General features: G+C 49.2%; 1 protein-coding gene across 1 annotated transcript; it reads right to left on the bottom strand.

Annotated features, from left to right (window-relative positions):
- Positions 1–1,167: 1,167 nt before the first annotated feature.
- BATF3 (basic leucine zipper ATF-like transcription factor 3) lies at positions 1,168–14,072 on the bottom strand. The gene is made up of 3 exons (XM_052654155.1): positions 13,952–14,072; positions 11,136–11,240; positions 1,168–1,611 (listed from the first exon to the last, which is right to left on the bottom strand). Exons 1-3 carry the CDS (start codon positions 14,027–14,029, stop codon positions 1,426–1,428), a joined length of 369 nt encoding a protein of 122 aa, XP_052510115.1. The 5' UTR covers positions 14,030–14,072; the 3' UTR covers positions 1,168–1,425.
- Between the last annotated feature and the right edge of the window lie 6,643 nt (positions 14,073–20,715).

Genomic DNA, 20,715 nt, shown 5'->3' with positions numbered 1-20,715 from the left:
GCTATGACAAACCTAGTCAGCATATTAAAAAGCAGATATCACTTTGCCAACAAAGGTCCGTATAGACCAAGCTATGGTTTTTCCAGTAGTCATGTACAGATGTGACAGTTGGTCCACAAAGAAGGCTGAGTGCCAAAGAATTGATGCTTTATTAAATTGTGGTGCCGGAGAAGACTCGAGAGTTCCTTGGACAACAAGGAGATCAAACCAGTCAATACTACAGGAAATCAACCCTGAATAGTCATTGGAAGGACTGATGCTGAAGCTGAAGCTCCAATGCTGTGGCCACCTGATGCGAAGAGTCGACTAAATGAAAAAGATCTTGATGCTGGGAAAAGACTGAGGGCAGAAGAAGGGGGCGACAGAGGATGAGATGGTTGGATAGCATCGCCAACTCAACAGACCCGAGTTTGAGCAAACTCCTGGAGACAATGAAAGACAGGGAAGCCTAGTGTACTGCCGTCCATGGGGTCACAAATAGTAGTACATGACTTAGCAACTGAACAACTCTTCCATTCAATAGTGATTCAGACTTCTATAAAAGGAAACTTGTTGCCTGATCCTATGAGTACTAACGGAATGGGATGTGACCAACGAGTGTACAGAGAAAACACTCAGTGTACAGTGCACAGTCTCAGGAGAAAATCAGCCTGGAATAGACAATCTTCCATGACAATCTAGCCTGGGTGGGGAAGTTAACCAGGGTGGAGGGCCACACAGAGCATATGGCAAACAGGAGTCAGGCCCAGCACACCTCTGTGCCACCCTGCTGGGGGAGGGCAGGGAGTCCCATCCCCGCCAGATGCCTCCCCATCTAGCTTGGATATGTCTTTGGGGCTGATGACCAGGAGGGGAAATCAGACCCAGGAGCTGCAAAACCACCTGAGGGAACAGGAGATGACCTCTTCAGAAAGAGGAAAGGTATTGCGGCTCTAAATTCCAGGAACTTGGCCAAAAGGAAAGAAGACAATGCCTTTTTAAAAAATATTTTTATTTATTTATTTGGCCGAGCTGGGTCTTAGCTGCATCACGCAGGATCTTTCGTTGTGGCATGTGGGATCTAGTTCTCTGACCAGGGATGGAACCAGGGGCATTGGGAGCTGGGAGTCTTAGCCACTGGACCACCAAGGAAGTCCCGACAATGCCTTTATTATGCATATGCTAGGGGAAATGATTCTGCAAAGGAAGGTACTAGCTGACAAAGCGGAAGCACAGCGACTCCGGCCTGGCTCCGCTGCAGGCTCTGAGTCAGGCTCCTGCGGGGAGGGGGAGCGTCACGCTGAGCCTGGGCCACCGAGGACCGAGCCCGGAGCTCCAAAGAGGTGACCCAGGCGCCCGGATGTGGAGAGAAGCCTCCTCCAGTGGGGGTGAAAGATACCAACTCGTCGGGCTCCTCGCTGAGCCGAGGAGGGCCGTCTCTGGGCTTCACCGGGGCAGGCAGCCGGCCACAGGGTCCGGCCGTGGCAAGGGCACAAAGTTCAGGGGGCACAGCAGCAGTGGGCACACCTTCTCGTGCTCCTTCAGCGCCTCGCTCAGGTGCTTCAGCTCCTCCGTCAGCTTGCCGATCTCTCTCCGAAGCACTGTGTTTTCTTGCTCCAAGCACTCATACTCCTGAGAAGACAGGAAAGGCGCAAAATTGGCCCTGAAACCCGTGCCCTTCCTCCATCCTCCCGCAGATGTCACCGTGGGCCACGGAGCTCTCACCTCCTTCCCTGGCAGCTTCTCCTTAACGGCGCCTGCCTCCAGCCCTCGGATGTGTCTGTTCATCTGCTCCATGTCTCTCCCCTCCCACCAGGCTGAAAGGTTCTATGAGCGCTAGTTCTATGAGGGCTTTGTTTTTTTGAATCATCTTTATTGAGGTGTGTGTGTGTGTGTGCGCGCGCACACGCGCGTGTGTGCGTGTGCTTACTCGCTCAGCCGTGTCCAACTCTTTGCAACCCCATGGACTGTAGCCCACCAGGCTCCTCTCTCCATGGGACTCTCCAGACTAGAATACTGGAGTAGGGGGCCATGCCCTCCCCAGGGCATCTTCCAGAACCAGGGATCAAACCGCCGTCTCCTGTGTCTCCTGCACTGAGGTGAACTCTTTCCCTGCTGAGCCAGCGGGGAAGCCCTTACTGAGGTATAATTCATATAAAATAAAATGCACCGATTTTACATGTTTAGTTTAATGAGTTTTGACAAGCATAAACAACTGGTTTGATCCAGACGCAGAACGTCTCCATCCATCTGAAAGTTCCCTGATTTTGCTGTAGCCATGCGTTCCGGGAAACAAACTCACTCAGAAGGACAATGCAGAAGGGAGTTTATTACACTGGTGCACCCAAAGCAGAGTCTCCTCTTAGCCAAGGACCCCGACTAGTTTTTGGGAAAACCTTATATACCCTAAGTGTTCGTGGCCAAATCCACCTCCCCAAATTCCCAGAAACTAGTCTGAACAAAGGAAAAGAAAGATAGAGTTAACCCGTGATTCATATGCCTTAACCCTAGGAAGTTCAGTTCAGTCGCTCAGTCATGTCCGACTCTTTGCGACCCTAGGAAGTTAACAGTGGACAATTATCAATAGGCCTGTGGTCATACCCCAATAAGCATAATAGAGTGTATGATTCTATTCAGTTACATAGATAATTAAGGTATTGTTTCAGACAATGGAGAGTCTAGGTACAAGCCCTGGGGCTCTTCCTTCTGGGGGCCTGGTTTTCCAGTTGGTATGTCATTTCCATAGATCCTGGGCATCTAGCTCAAAGTCCACAGTCTGGCCCAAGATGGAGTCCTGCTTTCAAGACGGAGCCTGTTCCGTCTGTTTCATCCTTCAATCTCCCTCTGCAGTCAGCCACCCCTGCCCACTAGCTGCTGATCTGCTTCTGAAGGTCTCTGCTGGGTTCACTCGTTAAGCCCCAGCACCAGGAAAAGTGTCTGGAACAGAAAGCATGTTTGTTGAATGCTGAGTAAATGAGTGCAAAATACCTCTTGCTTTGGCTTTGTTTCAACACTCACCTAATAAGTTTCCACTATATGAGAGCTTACACTGGGGGCTGGTTGGGGGCGGGGGAGGAGGGTGGAATCAGAGAGCCCTTGGCCCAACCCACCCAGTGTAGAAACCTTCCCCTTGTAATCCCATCTCCAACATCCGACTCTCTCCTTCCAAGGACACTTCCTGCCAACGTTTCCGAGCCGCTCTATTAGAAAGCTCCACTTTGTACTGATCTAAAATCCTTCTCCCCTTCACACCCACCTACTGGGCTTGGTTCCACCTATGGAACCACACAGAATACGTACGATACTTTCTCAACATCACAGTTCTTGAAATGTGAGGAGATGGCCCCATACCACTTCCCCTTAGGTGTTCTACGAGCCCAACTGCCTCAGGTCCTCTGGGCTCCTTGGGTTTTAGGACTTCTGCTTCCTCTGCCCTCCTGGAGGCCATTCCCGATGTACGTTCCATTTGCCAGGGGCTCTGAGCAAACTTCCCCTAACACAGCGCGTGAGTCTGGGAAGGGCCCGGCTATGCAGAGGGCAGCTGTCTAGAGGTAGTCTGCTCTGGGTGGGACCCACATTCAAAGCCAGCTGGCTCGAGAGATTCTCCCTGAGCTTGCAGAGAAGTGCAGGATTTGCCGGCACCTGCTGCATCCCCGTCCTTGCTTGAACAACCAGTTTTTAATATTTTGGCTTAAGGGTGGGCTCTACATCCACTTCTACTGAATTTCACCCTGTTTCTTGGGCACCTTCCAGCTCAGCAAAATCGTTTTGAATATTGATTATGCCAGCTCCTAAACTGGTGATACCACACAGCTCTAAGTTTTCCCCTCGTTTGATGAAGCAAGTCTTTTTCTTCATCCAACTCGTTAGTAAGTCCTACAATACTCGGCCACTTGCAGAGCCTGACCTTCTTAAGGCTGACAGTCTCATTTGCATCTTGTTGAAAAGCTGTTTTCAACCATTTCTAGGTTGATTCATATGATTAGGCTTTGTCGTACCATGCATTTTCTGAGCTGGGGACCCAACCTTATTATCTTACCAGTAATGTTAAAGAAATATTACGGAAAAAGTCTGATCTTCTTACAAGCATGAAGGCACATGCAAATTCTCAGCTCTCCCTCTTTGCTAAAGCTATTCTCCTCAACTGAGCTATCTTCCTTTTTTCGAATGTGGGCCCAGCTCAAGTCCACCACCTCCAGGAAGGCTTCCCTGATTACAGCACCTAATGAAACCACATCTCTCATTATTTGTTCTCTTCAGTCTTGTATCATAGTTCAATCTTACTTTTAATAAATAAAGTCTCTCCCCAAAGATTAGAAATGTATAGCAACCAAGGGCCTCCGCTACCTTCTCCTATAACCCTTCTGACCGGCCCCAGTGCCAACATCTACGACTCCTCAACATCACTGACTCCTCAACTCTCGCCCTCGGTCTCCTCTTACCTTCTTTCCTCCCTGCCTCCTCCTTCTAGTCACCTTCCTCCCACTCAGAACAAGGGCCCCAGAGGGGTTCCATGCACAGGCCATTGAAGCTATCCCTCTGCCCCCTGTCTTTCCAAGACAGGCTCTCAGGGTGGCCTGGAATACTCTCCACGGCAGCAGGCCTCACCCACGTGCCCGCAGGCTGTCTATGGGTCACTTTGGCTCCCCCAGGGGGAGCCACATCTGCCTGCAGCTCTCCCCCAGACCTACCACCCCCACCTCCCCAGACTCTCGTCTGGCCTTTGACCAGCTCTAGTCCTAGAGTCAGAAGTCAGTCTCCTGATGCAGCAAGAGGCCCTCCGTGGGCTGGAAGGGTCTGGATAGGAGGAGGGCATGGGGGCCTAGGCACCACGGGGAGCCTGCCCACAGCAGAGGGCTCAGAGAAACTATAGCTCTGGGTAGCTTGCACATGCATGTGTGCAAGCATGCATGTGCAAGCATGCGTGCGCACGCACGCACGCGCACACACACACACACACACACTCCATCCTGCAACTGGAAATGCTCTTCACTCCAAGTAAAATGGAGAACATGTTTGATTGGTCCCATCCCTGGTGGCTCAGATGGTAAAGAATCCACCTGCAATGCAGGAGACCTGGGTTCGATCCTTCGGTGGGGAAGATCCCCTAGAGGAGGGCATGGCAACCCGCTCCAGTATTCTTGCCTGGAGAGTCCTCATGGACAGAGAAGCTTGGTGGGCTACAGTCCATGGGGTCGCAAAGAGTCAGACACGACTGAACAACTAAGGACAGCACAGTGAGCTAAGATTTTAACTGGATTCCAAAGAAAAGACTCCTTCCTGTGGCAGAATATTCCAAATGCCTTTGTGTAGTTACTGAACTGTGTGGCAAGATGCTTGTGAGCTTTCCCTCTGGAAGCCACGGGGGCCACGTTGCCTAAGTTCTCTGCTTGCCCTAAACCTCCGCTCAAAAAGGCCACAGAGCGGGTGCCCAGCAGGTCCCCTGGCTGCCTTCTCCCTAGGGACTTTCTCTTCTGGGATTTAAGTTTTATTCATAAATCTGCAGAGGGGGCTTTTCATCGAGCTGAGGGAATAAAAAGAGAAGAAGTCAAAATCTTCTTCACGCAAGACCAGCTTCACAAAAATAAAAAAGGGGAGTGGGAAGAGGAGGAAGAGGAGGTGAGAACACTGAGTGGGTACAGAGAGGAATGAGGAAGACCCTCTTCAGCTTGGGGAAAATTACCTGGACTTAATATGTGTGTAAGACAAGCCAAAACCGTTAGACCCTTTGTTATTTCCAAAGAGATGATCAGTCTAGCTCTGATCTTGCTGACTCTCGAGTCTCCTGCCCTGGGAGGGTTTGAGGTCACCAGGCTGCCTTCTCTGGGTATTTGCAGGACACAGCCACAGAGCAGAGACGAGAATGGGAGGTGGCGAAATCACTGCAAATCCAAGTTCTGCCTCGGAAATTAAACTGTCTCAGGCAGTGATGCCCAACTGGGGCAATCTTGGCAGTCCCCAGGGGACATTGGGAGCGGCTGGAGACAGCCTGGGTGGTGACAGCTGCAAAGGGCACCACTGCCTCCAGGGGGTAGAGGGTTGAACACAGATGCTGCTCAATGTCCTAGGGTACACAGGACATCCCCCCCAGTGAGGAGATAGCTGACCCCAAATATCAATAGTACTATGCTTGAGAAACCCTGGTCTGAGCACCTAAGAGAGGCTGATTGAGGACTGCGGTGCTGTCTGGGTGGGGAGAGATTTGGATTCTAAGATGCCTTTGATGCAAAGACTGGTATGTGGGAACCAGGGGCCAGAGATGATAACTAAGGCGGGAAGGGAATGAGGGGAAGGGAAAGGCCATCAGGAGGACACAGACCCCCTTTCACAAGCAAGGCAACCGAGGCTCGGAGGTACAGCGACTCTTCCGAGGTCATACACACTTGGGACCTGATCCCTGACCCCAACATCAGCCGCAGCTCTCACGCAATGATAGCAATTCTGCTTTTGCTTGGCAGGGCCTGGGCCCAAATTTCCCCCATGGTGGTTACCAGCAGGAAAGGACTACTTGAACTCAGGATTTTACAATAAGTCTCTTCCCAAGCCTTAAGCTCATACGCTTCCCAGCAGAAAAATTGTGTCACCAGCCCAGGGCAGTACAAATTAGTGTCATCATCACTTTCTAAACCCGCTGAGGACTGACATGAAGCATTCTCTTAGAATATGCAATATCTGAAAACACCAGGGCAGCACACACCACAATCATATTGCCCAAGACAGTTGTCAGCTTGTGACATTCAGGGCTCCCGAGGGTGGCACTGCTGCCTTCCTTTTCTGGCTCAAAATCCTTTCTCAGTCTTACATCTCCGGGTGCCTGGCTGGAACCAGTGCGACCCACTTCTGACACACTCACAACTGGCCTTAGAGACCCGGACCGTCTTCTTGGGTTCCCATCTGTAAATGTGGACCCAGGTCGTGTGCCTAGTGTTCAGAGATGAATACGGGCTCAAAATCCCCAAGAGAAGGGTTAAGTGCTTTGACTGGGTGACTTGAAAAGCCACAGTGAACAGTGAGGCACACAGATATATGCTAGGAACCGCTTCTCGTCACCACAGTGTGGCTTCCAGAAACACCCGCCCGCGGGGAACTCAGATAACCCTCAAGAGTGAGCCTGGCCTCTCCCTGGCTCTGCCTGCCCAGGTGCCCCTCCCAACCTGCCCTCGGTGGGGCATGGGTTGGGGGTGGTCCTGCCCTGATAGGATAGCTCCCCCATCTTTGGGGCTGGAGAGCTGGGGAAGGAGGAGGGCGCCTGAGAGGCCTGTAACAGCTCGGACTAGAGGAGACCTTTCTGGATGTTGGAGGGAAGAGAGGCTCAAGAATTGAGGAGGCAGGAGAGGACGGTGGGAATTTTTAAACACATCTTGCTCTAAATATTCCCCTTCACAGTGCTCAGGAAAAGCAAACAAAGAGCTCGTGCTACCTGGAGATATTTAGCAATGGCAGCCCACCAGATGGGATAGAGAAATTCATGGGATAGAGGCTTTATTCAAGGGGACTTCCCTGGCAGTATACTGGCTAAGACTCTATGCTTCCACTGCAGAGCAGTGTGGGTTCGAGTCCTGGACCAGGAATTTAAAATCTAACAGGTCGCAGGTTTTTTTGGCATAGCCAAAAAAAACCCCGCTTTACTTTACCCTTGAGGGACTTCCTCAGGGAATCGCAGGGCAGCTGTGGATGTCAGGCCGTGGGTTTCTTGGCCCCTCGATGTCTCCCAATGCGCTGGCTGCATTCTGAGTCTGAGGAGGAGGTTTCCAATCACCTCTTACTTCTCCCAACCTAGACGTGGCCTGGGAGCCCCAGGGAGCCTGCGGGGCTTTCAGCTGTGACCCACAGCAGTGTGCAGGGTCCCCTGCCCACAACCCACTGGAACACAAATTATTCATCACCACACGTCTGAACCAGACATCTCACTCTCAAGGTGCAGATGTTCTTCAAAGTTTGAAAACTAGTCACCAAGGTGGCTGCTGCCACCAATGACACTTGAACGTAGCTAGTGACAGTAAAGGGCTCCGTGTGGCATGGATGGAACCACTGTCCTGGCCTCCTCGACATTGTGTTTCCCAAAAAAATTGGCCATGTGTGTGATCCTGATCCATCCAGGCAGCTCCCCAGAAAAAGAGGGGAGGCCGTGGTCTTCTGTGGAGGCCCTGGGTTTCAGAGCAATCAGCCCCATTTCTGCAAAGGGCAGCTGGCATGGTTATGTCTATGGACAGCAGAACAAGCTAAGAACGTATGAAGGGTCCTCCACCCACTGTTCTAGGAGGGATTAGGCAGGAGAAAATGTGACGAACCACCGTTAAGTTTCCCAGACATCAAGTTCGTTTGGTTATCAAATCCCACAGTGACAGAAATTGAGAGAGACCCATCTCTTTTTTTGAAGCTGTAGTAAAGTATTCATGTTACCTTCCACGGTACACAGAATAAGCTCCAGGCTTTCTGAACTTATCAATACAATTAATAACAATCCTCTAACTCTGCTGGTAAAGAATCCACCTGCAATGCAGGAGACCTGGGTTTGATCCCTGGGTTGGGAAGATCCCCTAGAGAAGGGAAAGGCTACCCACTCCCCTTTTCTGGCCTGGAGAATTCCATGGACTGTATAGTCCACGGGGTTGCCAAGAGTCGGACACAACTGAGCAACTTTCACTTCAGTTTCACTTTGACTCTTATCCCTCCCCAGGACAGGAATGAGATCTGATTCCTCTCCTTGTGACCCAGTGGTAGTGCCTTGCTGGCAGTGGTTCTTAATTAATACTTGTTAAAAAAAAAAAAAAAAAAACCTTGTTGAGGGATTTCCCTGGGGGTCCAGTGGCTAAGGCTCCGTGCTCTCAATACAGGGGGCCCGGGTTCCCTCCTTGGTCAGGGAACTAGATCCAGCATGGCAACTAAGAGTCGGCATGCTGCAATGAAGATCGAAGATTCCAAGTGCGGCAACTAAGATCTGGTGTATCCAAATAAATAGATAAAAATAAAAATTAAAAAATATATATCTGTTGAATGAATCTACTTGACCTGGTTCCACGAAAGATCTTATCCAAGTCATTTAGTCACCTCTGCACACATAATCACAGAGGTCTTAAAACCGAGTATCCTCTGGTGTGTTTTGATATTAATATACTCATCTCCAACTAGAAGCTCTTCAAGAGGAAGGGCCCAGCTGTCAGGCTGGCGCATGTGCTCTGAACATAGGGCTGTGCATTGACTGAGCAACAAATCCCCTCTGGGGGTTCTTTGGTAACAGGAAGCTAGAACCAGGCTTGCTTCAGGAGCAAGGGGAGGGAAGAAAAGAGGCAAAGGACATCCCAATTCTTCTGAGGAATTTTAAAGAACAATCCAGTCTGAGACAGGCTTTCCCTGACCCTGGTCTGAAGGTTCTAATCTCTTTCTACAATGCAGACTTCCTACTTTCAAGAAAGAATCTAGCATTTATAATGTATGGCCCTCCGTGAATTTACATCAATGGGTCTCCTCTCCCTGGAGGCTGTGCATTCTAAATATGTTCTCTGCTCACTGTGAAGGGGTTTTTAGAGATAGTCATTTCCCGCTCATAAAAGCCCACAGGCTCCAACGCTGTCAACACCCTCAGACTGGCCGTGCTGAGACAATCTATGGCCAGAAAGACTGGCAGGAGAGTGCAGAACCAAAACCCTTAATGATCACGTCAATCCTGCATGAAGATGAGCACAGAGCTGCCATCGATTCCTTGGACAGATCCTGGGATGCCTTCTACATCACTTGTTGACATGGAGTGGTTCCCGCGTCCTGGCTGCGAGATTATACGGGATAATACACAGGGATCTCAGGGAAGGAAAGAGTCTAGCATCACCCTCAGGTCCCTGATTGGGGTGATGGGTCGACGGTTCATTAGCTTCATATTACAATTTGAAGACAGCTGAGAAGAGGAAGTCTCAGGATGAACAATCCCACTATTATGGCCAGGCTGCCACCAAGGAGCCTGTGGGGACCCATTTGGAGGCCTCGAAGCAGACACTGGAGATGCGGGGTTAGGGCCAGGACAGAGGTCTTGTTGCAGTGATCACTGCCTACCTGAGGGTGAGCGATGCTGGGAGCCAACAGATCAATGGATTAAATCTCCCAGGTGAGAGGACAAAAGGGTAGAGTCTGAAAGCATGGTCAGCACCAACATGTGAGAAAACAGACAAGTAGAAAGGTGAACAAAGAAACAGAAAAAAGTGGTTAAGAGGGTCAGGAGAAATAGGAAGCTAAAGACCTTGCGGGGGGACTTCCCTGGTGGTCCACTGGCTAAGACTGCACACTTCCAATGCAGGGGTCCCGGGTTCAATCCCTGGTCAGGGAACTAGATTCCACATGCTGCAACTCTAAGATCTTGCATGCTGCAATGAAGACTGAAAAACCTGAGCGCTGCGACTGAGACCTGGCACAGCCAAAGGAATAAATACAAATAAACACTCTTTTAAAGTTATAAAAATAAAGAAGCTAAAGACCATGAAAGAATGTTCCAAGAAGCTGAGGGTTAGTGGTGTCAGAGGTCTCAGCAAGGTCAAGGATCAGGGGACTAGAATGAGGTCCCTGGACCGGGCAGTGTCAGGACACTAGCAGACTCAGTGGAGCCGTTTCTGTAGGAAATTTGCATGTCTCTGTGTGTGTGTGTGTTTGGGGAGCAGAAAGGATATCACAGTGACCTGGGAGATAAATGGGAACTGGGGACATTGAGACAGCAGGTCTCTTTTTAAGCAGCAGGGAGGGACTTCCCTGGTGGTCGGGTGGCCCATGCTCGAAATGCAGGGGGCCCAGGTTCCACCCCTGGTCAGGGAACTAGATCCCATATGCTATGAAAATAGATCCTGTCTGCCAAATAAATTCAATAATTAAAAAAAAAAAAAAAAAAAGAACCAGGTAAATAAAGGAACGAAAGAAAGGAAACGGGGCACTAGCTTGAAAGGGAGTCAGGATCAAAAGGAAGTTTCCTTGCTTTAAAATTAAAAGAGAACTGTGAGATACAGCCAGTGAAGGAGCAATGAAGACTCCGGAGAGGGAAGACTCCGAACGCTGGGCTGGAGGGAGGCAGCGGGATTAGATGCACCCGGCCCGAAGTGGTGATGACCAGGGCGTGGGGGCGGAGGACCACTCCCCGCCGTGGCCCTCGCGTGGCTCAGCCCCAAACACCCGCTCACCTCGTGGAGTTTGTCAGCCTTCTGGGTCTGCTTCTTCCGACTTCTCTGAGCAGCAACTCGGTTTTTCTCCCTCCTCCGGACCTTCCTGTCGTCATCCTCAGGGCTCTGGGGGAAAGGGAGTGGTCAGGTGGGATGCTGAGGCCCCTCGCCGCCCCTCCTCTGCCCGCTCCCTTCATCCAGCCCTGCTCGGGAGCATCACCATGTTCGTTGCAGCCACAGCAGCGCTTGCTGCTCCATCAGCGGGGGAATCAGTGGCCCCGCGTCGAGGGAGCACTACGCATGAGCTATGGCTGGGTTAGCTGCTCCCCCGCCCTCGCCGCCCCCGAGACCTGTGTGGTGGGACTGCCATCTAAAAGATGAGGAATAAGAAACTCCGAGAGGTTGAGGAACTTGCTCCAGGTATCACAGCTAGTAGAGGGCCGAACGGGAAGTGGAACTCACGTCTGCTGGACTCCAAACCAAGTTCTCAAACCTTTCCCCCACCCACCTCCTGGGGCGTGTGCCTGGAAGAGGTGTGGTGTTGGTGTGCACTTGAGGACGGGAAAGGCAAAAGGCGGCTGCTATCTGGGACTTGCCGTGAGCCAGGCCTTCTGCCACCACACACAAACAGGTACTTTTGACATTGTGTGCAAATCACAACTATGCTGATAACCGATTGTAACCACGCAACTCTCCCAACACACCAAGTGGTCCTAAAGGCCACAGGCAGCTCATCCCTTTGAACAGTGCTTGACTGACATTTTGTTTCACAGGTCAGAGCAGTTTGAATCCTAAAGCAAACTGATGATGTGTCTTGAAAGCTCTTAGCTATATATGAGATTTAACCAAACTTAGTCAAGTCCTTCAAGAGTTATTCTGAAAAGGCAGGCAGAAAAATGCACCTACAATGGTAAAAACACTTCATCCAGTTATAGAAAACAGAGGAGGGGTAGAGTATTTGCTTCCCAGACACCTGTGAGAAGATTCCATGGAAATACTACCTTTAAAGACTTTAGAGATCAAGAATTCAGTGGGATACAAACACAGGAAAGCTACTCAGTTATTACTATTAGTGGAAAGCAAATATTGATAACATGAAATAACAGATGTTTTCAGATATCATTTTATCTGATCTAATACTCCAAATAAGAAAGATACATATCTCCTCAAGTCACAGTGAGTAGAGAATTTTCAGCATATGCAAGAAAATAAAGCTATGAAAGGAAAAAAAGAAAGAACGTGACAGAGAGAAGTGGCCTGAAGACAGTGTTTAAGGGACCAGACACGAGATGTTAAGATGTAGTCTTTAAGAGGCAAAGAAGTCTTGGTGGAGGTAATCAGAACACAACAGGGGGTCTGACAAACAGAACTTTAGTTTTAGAAATATAGATTCTTGGTTTTGTCTGTTACTAGCAATATGGCCTTGGGTAAATGACTTACACTCTCTGATTTTTCGATTTTCTCATTTGCTGTGTGATTCATTCATTCTTTCAGTGAGTATTAACTGAGTACCTGCCATGTGCCAGGCACTGTCCTGGGCACTAGAGATGCATGTCCTGGTGGTCAGTAATCTCTGCCATGATCATCCTAACAGCCCAGCACTTGGAGCTGCATAAGATAAAACTAGATTTTATCCCAAAGCGCCACATGGTGTGTCTTCAGTAACGTCTGTTAAGACTGCTATTTTCTGTTGAGTCCCTTATAGCACTCATCACCAAATCGTGCCTCTCTGGTCCTCATTGGAGATTCATAAGGCCCAAGGGAGGAGCATGCATCCTGCCCTGTAAAAGTGGACACTCCAAACTGGAGTTAGCACCTACCACATGGTCGGACCTGACAACCAGTAGAAATATTTAATCAAGGCGGAAAGAGAGCAGCAAAATGTTGATATATTCATATATTACTAACCATATCTCTATTAGTCCTCATAAAAATCACAAGAAGTTATATTGATTTTTACACGTGGAGAAACTGAGGCTCAGAGAGGTGAAGCAGATTCCCCAAGGCTACTCAGCTTGTGTGTGGCAACGCTGAGGCCCAGACTCAGCTGTGTGACTCTCTAGCGTCACCCGATGACATTCTGCGGCAGGCACCTAACTGAGAAGCAGGGCATAACCCTGAAGAGAGTCGATCCTAACGTAGTTGAGTGAGAAGTTCTCGGTCTGCCGTCCCTGCCGGCAACCTTGTGTGTTTCCCCGAGTACGCGGCTGTAAACACTGTGGTGGACAGCGCAGAGGAGCCGGCGCCCGCCGAGGGCTCTCCACCCGCCCCGAGGTTGGAGTCTGCCCACCTCGGGCCGCCACCTCGCGTCCCTGGGCCATTCGGGAGGCCGCCGGAGGAGAGTACACGCTGAGATTGCCTGGGCACGAGCCGCCCCTCGGAGCGGAATTTCCCCTCTCCACACCTTGGCCCCAGCTCGGCGCGGCGGGGAAGGACCACGCGCTCTGGCGACGGGGCGGCAGCCAGCGGCGGCACACGGATGGCGACACCCAGGGCGGCCCAGACCCCACGTGCCGGGCAGCGTGAACAGTGCCCAGCCCTACCAGACGTCGGCGCCCTCCGACCTCTGCTCCTCTCAGGTTCAGGAGCCCAGTCACCATCCCGGACGCCCCGGGCACCTGGAGTGCGCTCGGGGCGGCCGGGCGGAGCGCACAGCGGGGTCCCCGCGTGCCCCCACGCCGCTCGCGTCCGGCTCCCGCACTGCCCTCTACCCCTGCTCCCATCAGTCCCCAGCCGGGAGCCCCAGCACCCACCTCCTGGCGCCCCTCGTAGCGCGCCCACCACTCCCCGCAACCCGGGGACCCCCCGCCGCCCCGAGCCTCCATCTAGCTCGCTACCTGCGGCCGCGCCTGGTTCCCGGGCGCCGAGACGCTCCTGTGCAGGACGCTGCCGGCAGCCGGGAGCCCTTGCGACATGCCGGGCGCTGCTCCGGCTCGGCCCGGCCCGCCGCGCAGCCTCGCGGACGAGCGGCCGCGCGGCCCGGCGCGCCCTGCACGCGGGGCGCTGCCTACCGGCTCGCTCGGGCCGCACGCATCCCAGCGCCCCCGCACCTGCGGGCGGCCGCCTCGGCCCCGCCCCCCGGGCTTCCCGCTCCCCCGGCTCCGCCGCGCGGCGCCCGGGTTTCCCCACCCCCCGGTCCCAGCGCGCAGTCCTTCCCGTCCCGAGTCCGCCCCGCCCCGCCTTCTCCCACCCCCGCTCCGTTCCTCCTCTCCCCGCCCTCTCGCCGCACCCCGGGGTCCCAGATCCCACCCCTGCCGCCGCTTTCCGCTGGGGCCCCCCTTCTTCGTGGAAGTCACGTGGTGGCTCCGAAACCCAGAAGGGAGCGCGAAGCCCCCTCACCAGAAGCGAGGCTGGGACAGGTTGCGGTCGTGGAGGCGCCGCGCAGCCCTGGGGGGGCGTCTCTCGGCCGCTCTCGGAGAACTCGGGCTGAGAAACTCCAGTGGGAGGTTTGGGAGGGGGGGTGGTGTTTTCTTTCCCGGTCCCATCGCGGCACCTTCCTGCGCATCCGCCCGCCTTTCCCCCCGCCCGCAGGGGTCACAGTCTCGGGGGACTTTCTCTGCGCTGCGATCGGTCACGCTCCCTCCCTCCGGGGCCCCACCGGGGAGACGCAGGCCTGTGCACCTTGAGACCCACGGGGCACCCCGGGGCCTTTCTGAGGAGAGCACCTTCTCTCTCCTCTTTCGCCAGTTCCGCGGGGCAGTGGGAGGGAACCAGGCGGGGCGGCCCCGGAGGGTGAATTCCCTCGGGGAGGATGGCGAGGAAGAGATTGTCCTGCAGATTTCACAGTGGCTGGGCTTCCCCGGAGCCTGGCTGGCACGGGGGACGTCCCTGGTACACAGGTTCGGGGATCTGGACCCTGCGCGCTAACGTGAAATGGACCCGATGCTTTTTTCTCCCAAGGTTCAAGTGGCGGATGCTCTGCCCACAAAGTTAAGATGCGGGACTTCGTGCCAGAAGGAGGCCGAGGCTTGCTCCCTCCACCTGCCTGCCAGTTAAAAGATGCAAAGTCAAGCGGTGTTGTACGTGATCCCAGCAAAGGAAAAAAAAAAAAAAAAAAAAGGCAAAAAAAACAAGTGGTTATGGGTTTGTGGTCTGCATACTGTGAGCACCGGGAAGGAAAGATAACCGCGAACCTGGGCCGGCGGGTGGGAACCAGAATCAGGAGGTCAGGCGTGCCTTCCGAGTGTGGTCGCTTAAGCTTTCAGGCTCCAGGTTCGTGGGCAGCCGTGGGGATGAAGGCGGGGTAGGGGGTGGTGAGGAGTCGTGGGTAGCGGGGCGGACACTTGTGGCTCCCAGTCCAGTGCACGTGGCTCTCCGCGCCAGGTTTAAGACCCTTGCAAAAGTTTTGAGATGCAGCCAGCTAGAGGGCAGGGAAGCAAGTGGTGATTCTTGTCTGTGTGTGTAGGGGCTTGGACCAGCCGAGAGGAGGGTGGAGGTGCACGCGGGCCGCGGGAGGACAGAGGGTGGGCGCCTCCACGATTAAGGCTGCACAGCGGCGGAGCCTTCTCTCCGTCCGCCTGGATTTCTCTTTTATCCTTTTCTTCGCTCAGCAGAACTCATGGTGGCCCTGGGGCTATTATTCTGCCTCCTATCCAGGTACAGACTCCAATAAAGACGGGGAAATCTCTGAGTCAAGTGGTCTTTAATGTTTAGAAACACTTTCATCCCCCAGTGTTGTTTCTAACAGAAGAGCAAGGTGAAAACGCAAGGACATTTAGGTGCACTCCCACACTTCATTCTAGATATTGCTCGTTTTCTGGTCTCGCTGAACCACATCACATTCTAGGTCCTTTGGGCTCTACCTTGCTCCTCTTCCCCCAGGGAGCCTGGAACCCATCCCCAATACACAAGAACTCTTCACACAGGTATAGACCTACTGTTTCAGTTACTCAGGGCTTTCCTCAAATATATTAAAAGGAAGAGTCCTGGTTAACTAGTGAGAACTTACAGGACACATTAATTTGACCTACATGTACATCAAATGGAATGAATGAAATAATGATAGAAAATAAAATCAGGAAGATAAAGCAGAATTAAATCCTTTATCAAAGCCCTGGGGATAAGACAAAGTGGAGAGAATTTTCTAAGATGAAGGTGATAGGAAAAACCCCATTGACAAGATCTGAGCAGTATAACAGTGTTAAATTGACTCAGGTGACAGTATAACTAGACGTTTTAAACCAGTAGATGGGGAAAAATATTCACAGTAAATCTGACAGTGGTAAAATCTTTATTATATATACAGCCCATGAAAAAGAATAAGAAAAATATTGAGACAACCTCCTAAAGGTAAATAGCAAGTGACACAAACTGGCATTCTCCAACAGAGAAAACAAGGAAAATAGATATAGGAAAAATACATGTTAAAGTAATATGACTTTTAAACTTTTAATATTTGAATTAAAATATTAATTTAATATCAAAAGAAAAAGTTGTGAAAGTGTGGTGAAATTGGTGTTCTCATATTGCACCGGTATCACTGTAAATTGGTAGAAAGCATTGGAAGCAGTTCTATTGTAATTTTCAAGAATCATGCAAGACATCACTTTTGACTTAGTTTTCCTAGGAAACTTCTAGAAAATCATTCAAGAAGATAATTGAAAATATTAAAGAGAAAATACTATATGAACTAAAAATTCATAAGAATATTGTAAGTGAAAAATTGTAAACAACATAAATGTCCCATTATAGGTGAACAGCTAAATAAAGTATGTTCTAACCATGGGATAGAATGTTATGCATCTTTAAAATTACAAGCATGTAGACAAATTTGCTACATGGATGATTTATTTGATAGAAGGCAAACTGGGAAAAAAAAATCAGGATACAAAAGATATAACAGTAACATGTATATAAAAATATATGCATAACACTACTGTATGTACACTTAAAAAATGGCTAAGATGGTGAATTTCATGTTGTATTTTTATTTTACCACAATGAAAAAGTGTATGCATATGAGAAAAATTAGAAGGGAATATACGAAAGTTCTAGCTTTTCTATTGTGATGGTAGGATTATAAATACTTTCACTTGTCTTTTTTAAACATTTTGGAAAATGTTTTATTACATTAACAACTTAAAATGTTTTATATTTACAAGTGATATTATCTCTCCTAGTTCTGAGCTCATTTGTTACACCAGAATGTCAACACCTCTCTGATCAAGTGGGATGTGCTAATGACAGCCTGTATTTGCTGCTTTTCTGTGCTGTTTTCTAGTTCATTTTATTTGAAATCAGAAGGAGAAATAAAAATGAAAAGGAAGAAAAGATAAACAAGAACAGACATTTCAAGTGTCTGCTTTGCTTCTTCCTCCTTTTCTCTTTATTTGTATTTTTTCCTTTGAACTGGGAAGATTATATGATTTGGCAATTTCCTATTACTACCACAGTGACTCTGGATTGCATTTTTGGGGACAAAGGGAGGAGGTGCAAGAGGTTTATGGCTCAGTGATCAAATCCTCTGGTGATTCACTTCACAAGAAAACATTTCATTATAAAACAAAGTTGCTCAAATGCTAGAAAATCCTGCCACTGTGTCACCTTTGCTCTTCTCTTTTAGGGAAACTGGACTTCCAGTAACTACTTTCACTGCTGTTTCTCAGAAGGTGGTCCTGTGGGCTGCTGGTGGGGCTAGAGAAAGGTCCATTAAAGGCAGAGACCCCTGTGTTTACCAGAAATCGGTCATGTTCCAGGAAATGGGCACAACCATGGACTCAACAAAGATCCACACCTCATGGAGCTCAGTTCTAGAGGGGGAGAGAGTCGGAAAGCAAAACATCTGTTTAGATGGTGATAGAGCCTACGGAGAAACACAAAGCAGGGACAAGAAATAGGGTAGGGGGAAGTGGGTCAGGATTCCCAGGTGGCTCAGCGGTAAAGAACCCGCCTGCCAGTGCAGGAGACACAGGAGATGTGGGTTCGATCCCTGGGTCAGGAAGATCCCTCGGAGGAGGAAATGGCAACCTACTCAAGTGGGAAAATCGCATGGACAGAGGAGTCTGGCGGCCACAGTCTGTGGGGTCACAGAGTCAGACACAACTGAGTGACTGAGCACGCACCCATGCAAGCACGAGGGTAGGTCGAGCAAGGCTTTTCAGAAGGAGATGGGAAGAGTCGTCCAGACTGCATTAACAGCAAGTTCAAGAGCCTCATGGGACTGTGCCTGGTCATTCCAGAAACTGTAGGAGACTGGAGTGGACTGAGAAAGGGCTGGATACCACGAGGTGAGGTCAGAAAGGCAAAGGGCCACTTGGACTATTGGCTTTTTTGGAAGTGAAATGGGAAAACATCGGAATCTTTTGAGCAGAAGTGTGACATGATCTGACTGTCAGTTTTTACAGGATCACATTGGCCACTGCATTAAGAACAGATTGAAATGGGCAGGAAGACGAAAATAGTTGATGGCAACAAACCAGGAGAGTGGGGGTGAGGGTTTGGAAGTTGTTGAGAGTGGAGGAGCCTGAGGCCAATTTGCCAGGAAGTCAGTGGGCATCAGCTTCAAGGCCAGGACCAGAATGGGCCCTGGCTATGTGTTCATATGGTGACAGAGCATAATAATATTTGCACAACTGGGATATTTCAGCCATAGATGGTTCAGACCACTGTCTCTTTTCCACCCCGAAATTCCACTCAGTCCCATCAAGTCTGGTGGTATTGAAGTGGCTGTGGGCATTTGGGGGAAGGTTTAATCAGAGATATATTTATATACTGGGATACAGGGTTGTGGTTTGCAGTCTCTTCTGTCAAGTCCTATTACTGCTACCTGTATGGCTGCCAGGAATATTCCTGCTGCCCTCTGTACTAACTCACCTGACAAGGTAGGTTGTACTGAGACGTGAATATTCCTGCAAGGCCAGACGCCACACTGATGTCAGTGGTGAAAGAGAAACAAGGTTTGAAATGTACAGCCCCAGAAGCTAATCTCTGAAAATTCTTAGATTGTCACACATGTGCTGTTCTAGTCAAAATAGCATTCTCTCCTCCCAGGAATGAAATCGACCATACAGCTTATACTATAATAAATGTACTATAAGGAATTTTTTTTCTTTGTTAATGGGAGTGATTTATTTGATGAAGCTTGATTATGACACTTTAACTGCTATTTGGAAATATGTTCTGGAACATTTTCAATAAAAGAGAGCACAGACTTCTGATTTTTTCATATAGGGAGGACAACATTCTCTCTTCAAATTCATTTATGTGTAGGGTAAGGAGTTAGATGAAATAGGTGAAGGGAATAAGAGGTGCAAACTTCCGATTATAAAGTTGGTAAGTCACAGGGAGGTAATTAACAGCATGAGAAACATATACAATAATATTCTAGTAACTTTGTGTGGTATCAGATGGTCACTAGACTTATGACAATCATTCTATAATGTATTTAAGTGGCAAATCACTATGTTGTACATCAAAACTCACACAATATTGTACATCAACTATATTTTAATTACAATAAATAAAAAATTTGAAAATCAATTCATTTATGTATTAAAGAACTGAGAGAAAATTCCCTGGTGGTCCAATGGGTTAGGACTCGGTGCTTCCACTGCAGGAGCCCTGGGTTTGATCCCTGGTTGAGGAAAGAAGATCCCTCAAGCTTCATGGCACTGCCAAAAAAAACAAAAGGAACTGAGAGAAAAAGACACATAAAATTAGGGAAATGTAAAAGATAAGATAAGCAATTAAAATCAATAGAAAATTTTTGACAAAAATAAGCAAATTATAACAACACGTTTCGGCTTACAATGAAGCAGTAATTCATTCAGAGGAAAATACAACGTCAAATGGAATCTTGGATTGTCTGATGGCCCACAACGAGGTAGAGTACATTATATAATCACAATGGAAAACCATTTAAATCCTTGCTGCTCTTATCTGAAATATTGACATTGACAAGGAAACTATACCAGTACAATGAGGACATTGGTAACAAATTGGTTGATGAAAGTCATCAGTTCTAAGAATGTTTAAGATGAATCACTGGAAAATAAAACGTGAAATGTCCTAAAATATAACAACTCACACATTGAAAAATTTAGAGATTTTTTTCGAATCTGACAACAGTTCTAAAAAAATTATGTCATTCCCAGTAATTTGTTGAGAGGCTGAAAGAAATTACCTAAATATTTTTAGTCAAATTTTTGTCCTTTTTATGGAAAAAAAAAGAATTATCCTTCTGGTCTCTCTATAGAAAGTGAAATTACAGAAGCATTGTCTTATGAAAAGGAGAAACAGCCTCACAGACGATGAGGTTTCTGGTATATATATGTGTATAATACATCCTACTGGTTCTGTTTCTCTGGAGAACACTGACATACACATATATTGCTTTCCCACATGTTTACATGCAAATTTATATTGATATACATATGTATGTGTATACATGAAGTCATACTCTAACCTTCCTTTTCACTTGAAAAAAGGGAAAGTGGAAGTCACTCAGTCTTGTCTGGGTCTTTGTGACCCCATGGAATAGTTCATGGAATTCTCCAGGCCAGAATATTGGAGTGGGTAGCCGTTCCCATCTCCAGGGGATCTTCCCGATCCAGGGATCAAACCCAGGTTTCCCACATGGCAGGCGGATTCTTTACCAGCTGAG

This window comes from Budorcas taxicolor, chromosome 16 (assembly GCF_023091745.1).
Source record: "Budorcas taxicolor isolate Tak-1 chromosome 16, Takin1.1, whole genome shotgun sequence".
Lineage (NCBI taxonomy): Eukaryota > Metazoa > Chordata > Mammalia > Artiodactyla > Bovidae > Budorcas > Budorcas taxicolor.
This window is presented reverse-complemented; position numbering and strand designations above follow the sequence as displayed.

What these genes read in the sequence shown, in the direction of transcription:
- BATF3 (XM_052654155.1), bottom strand. Translation starts at nt 14,029, where the DNA reads ATGTCGCAAGGGCTCCCGGCTGCCGGCAGCGTCCTGCACAGGAGCGTC. An exon ending in GGAACCAGGCGCGGCCGCAG is followed by an intron (nt 11,241 to 13,951) that starts GTAGCGAGCTAG and finishes CCTTTCCCCCAG; the next exon opens with AGCCCTGAGGATGACGACAG. An exon ending in AGGCTGACAAACTCCACGAG is followed by an intron (nt 1,612 to 11,135) that starts GTGAGCGGGTGT and finishes CTGTCTTCTCAG; the next exon opens with GAGTATGAGTGCTTGGAGCA.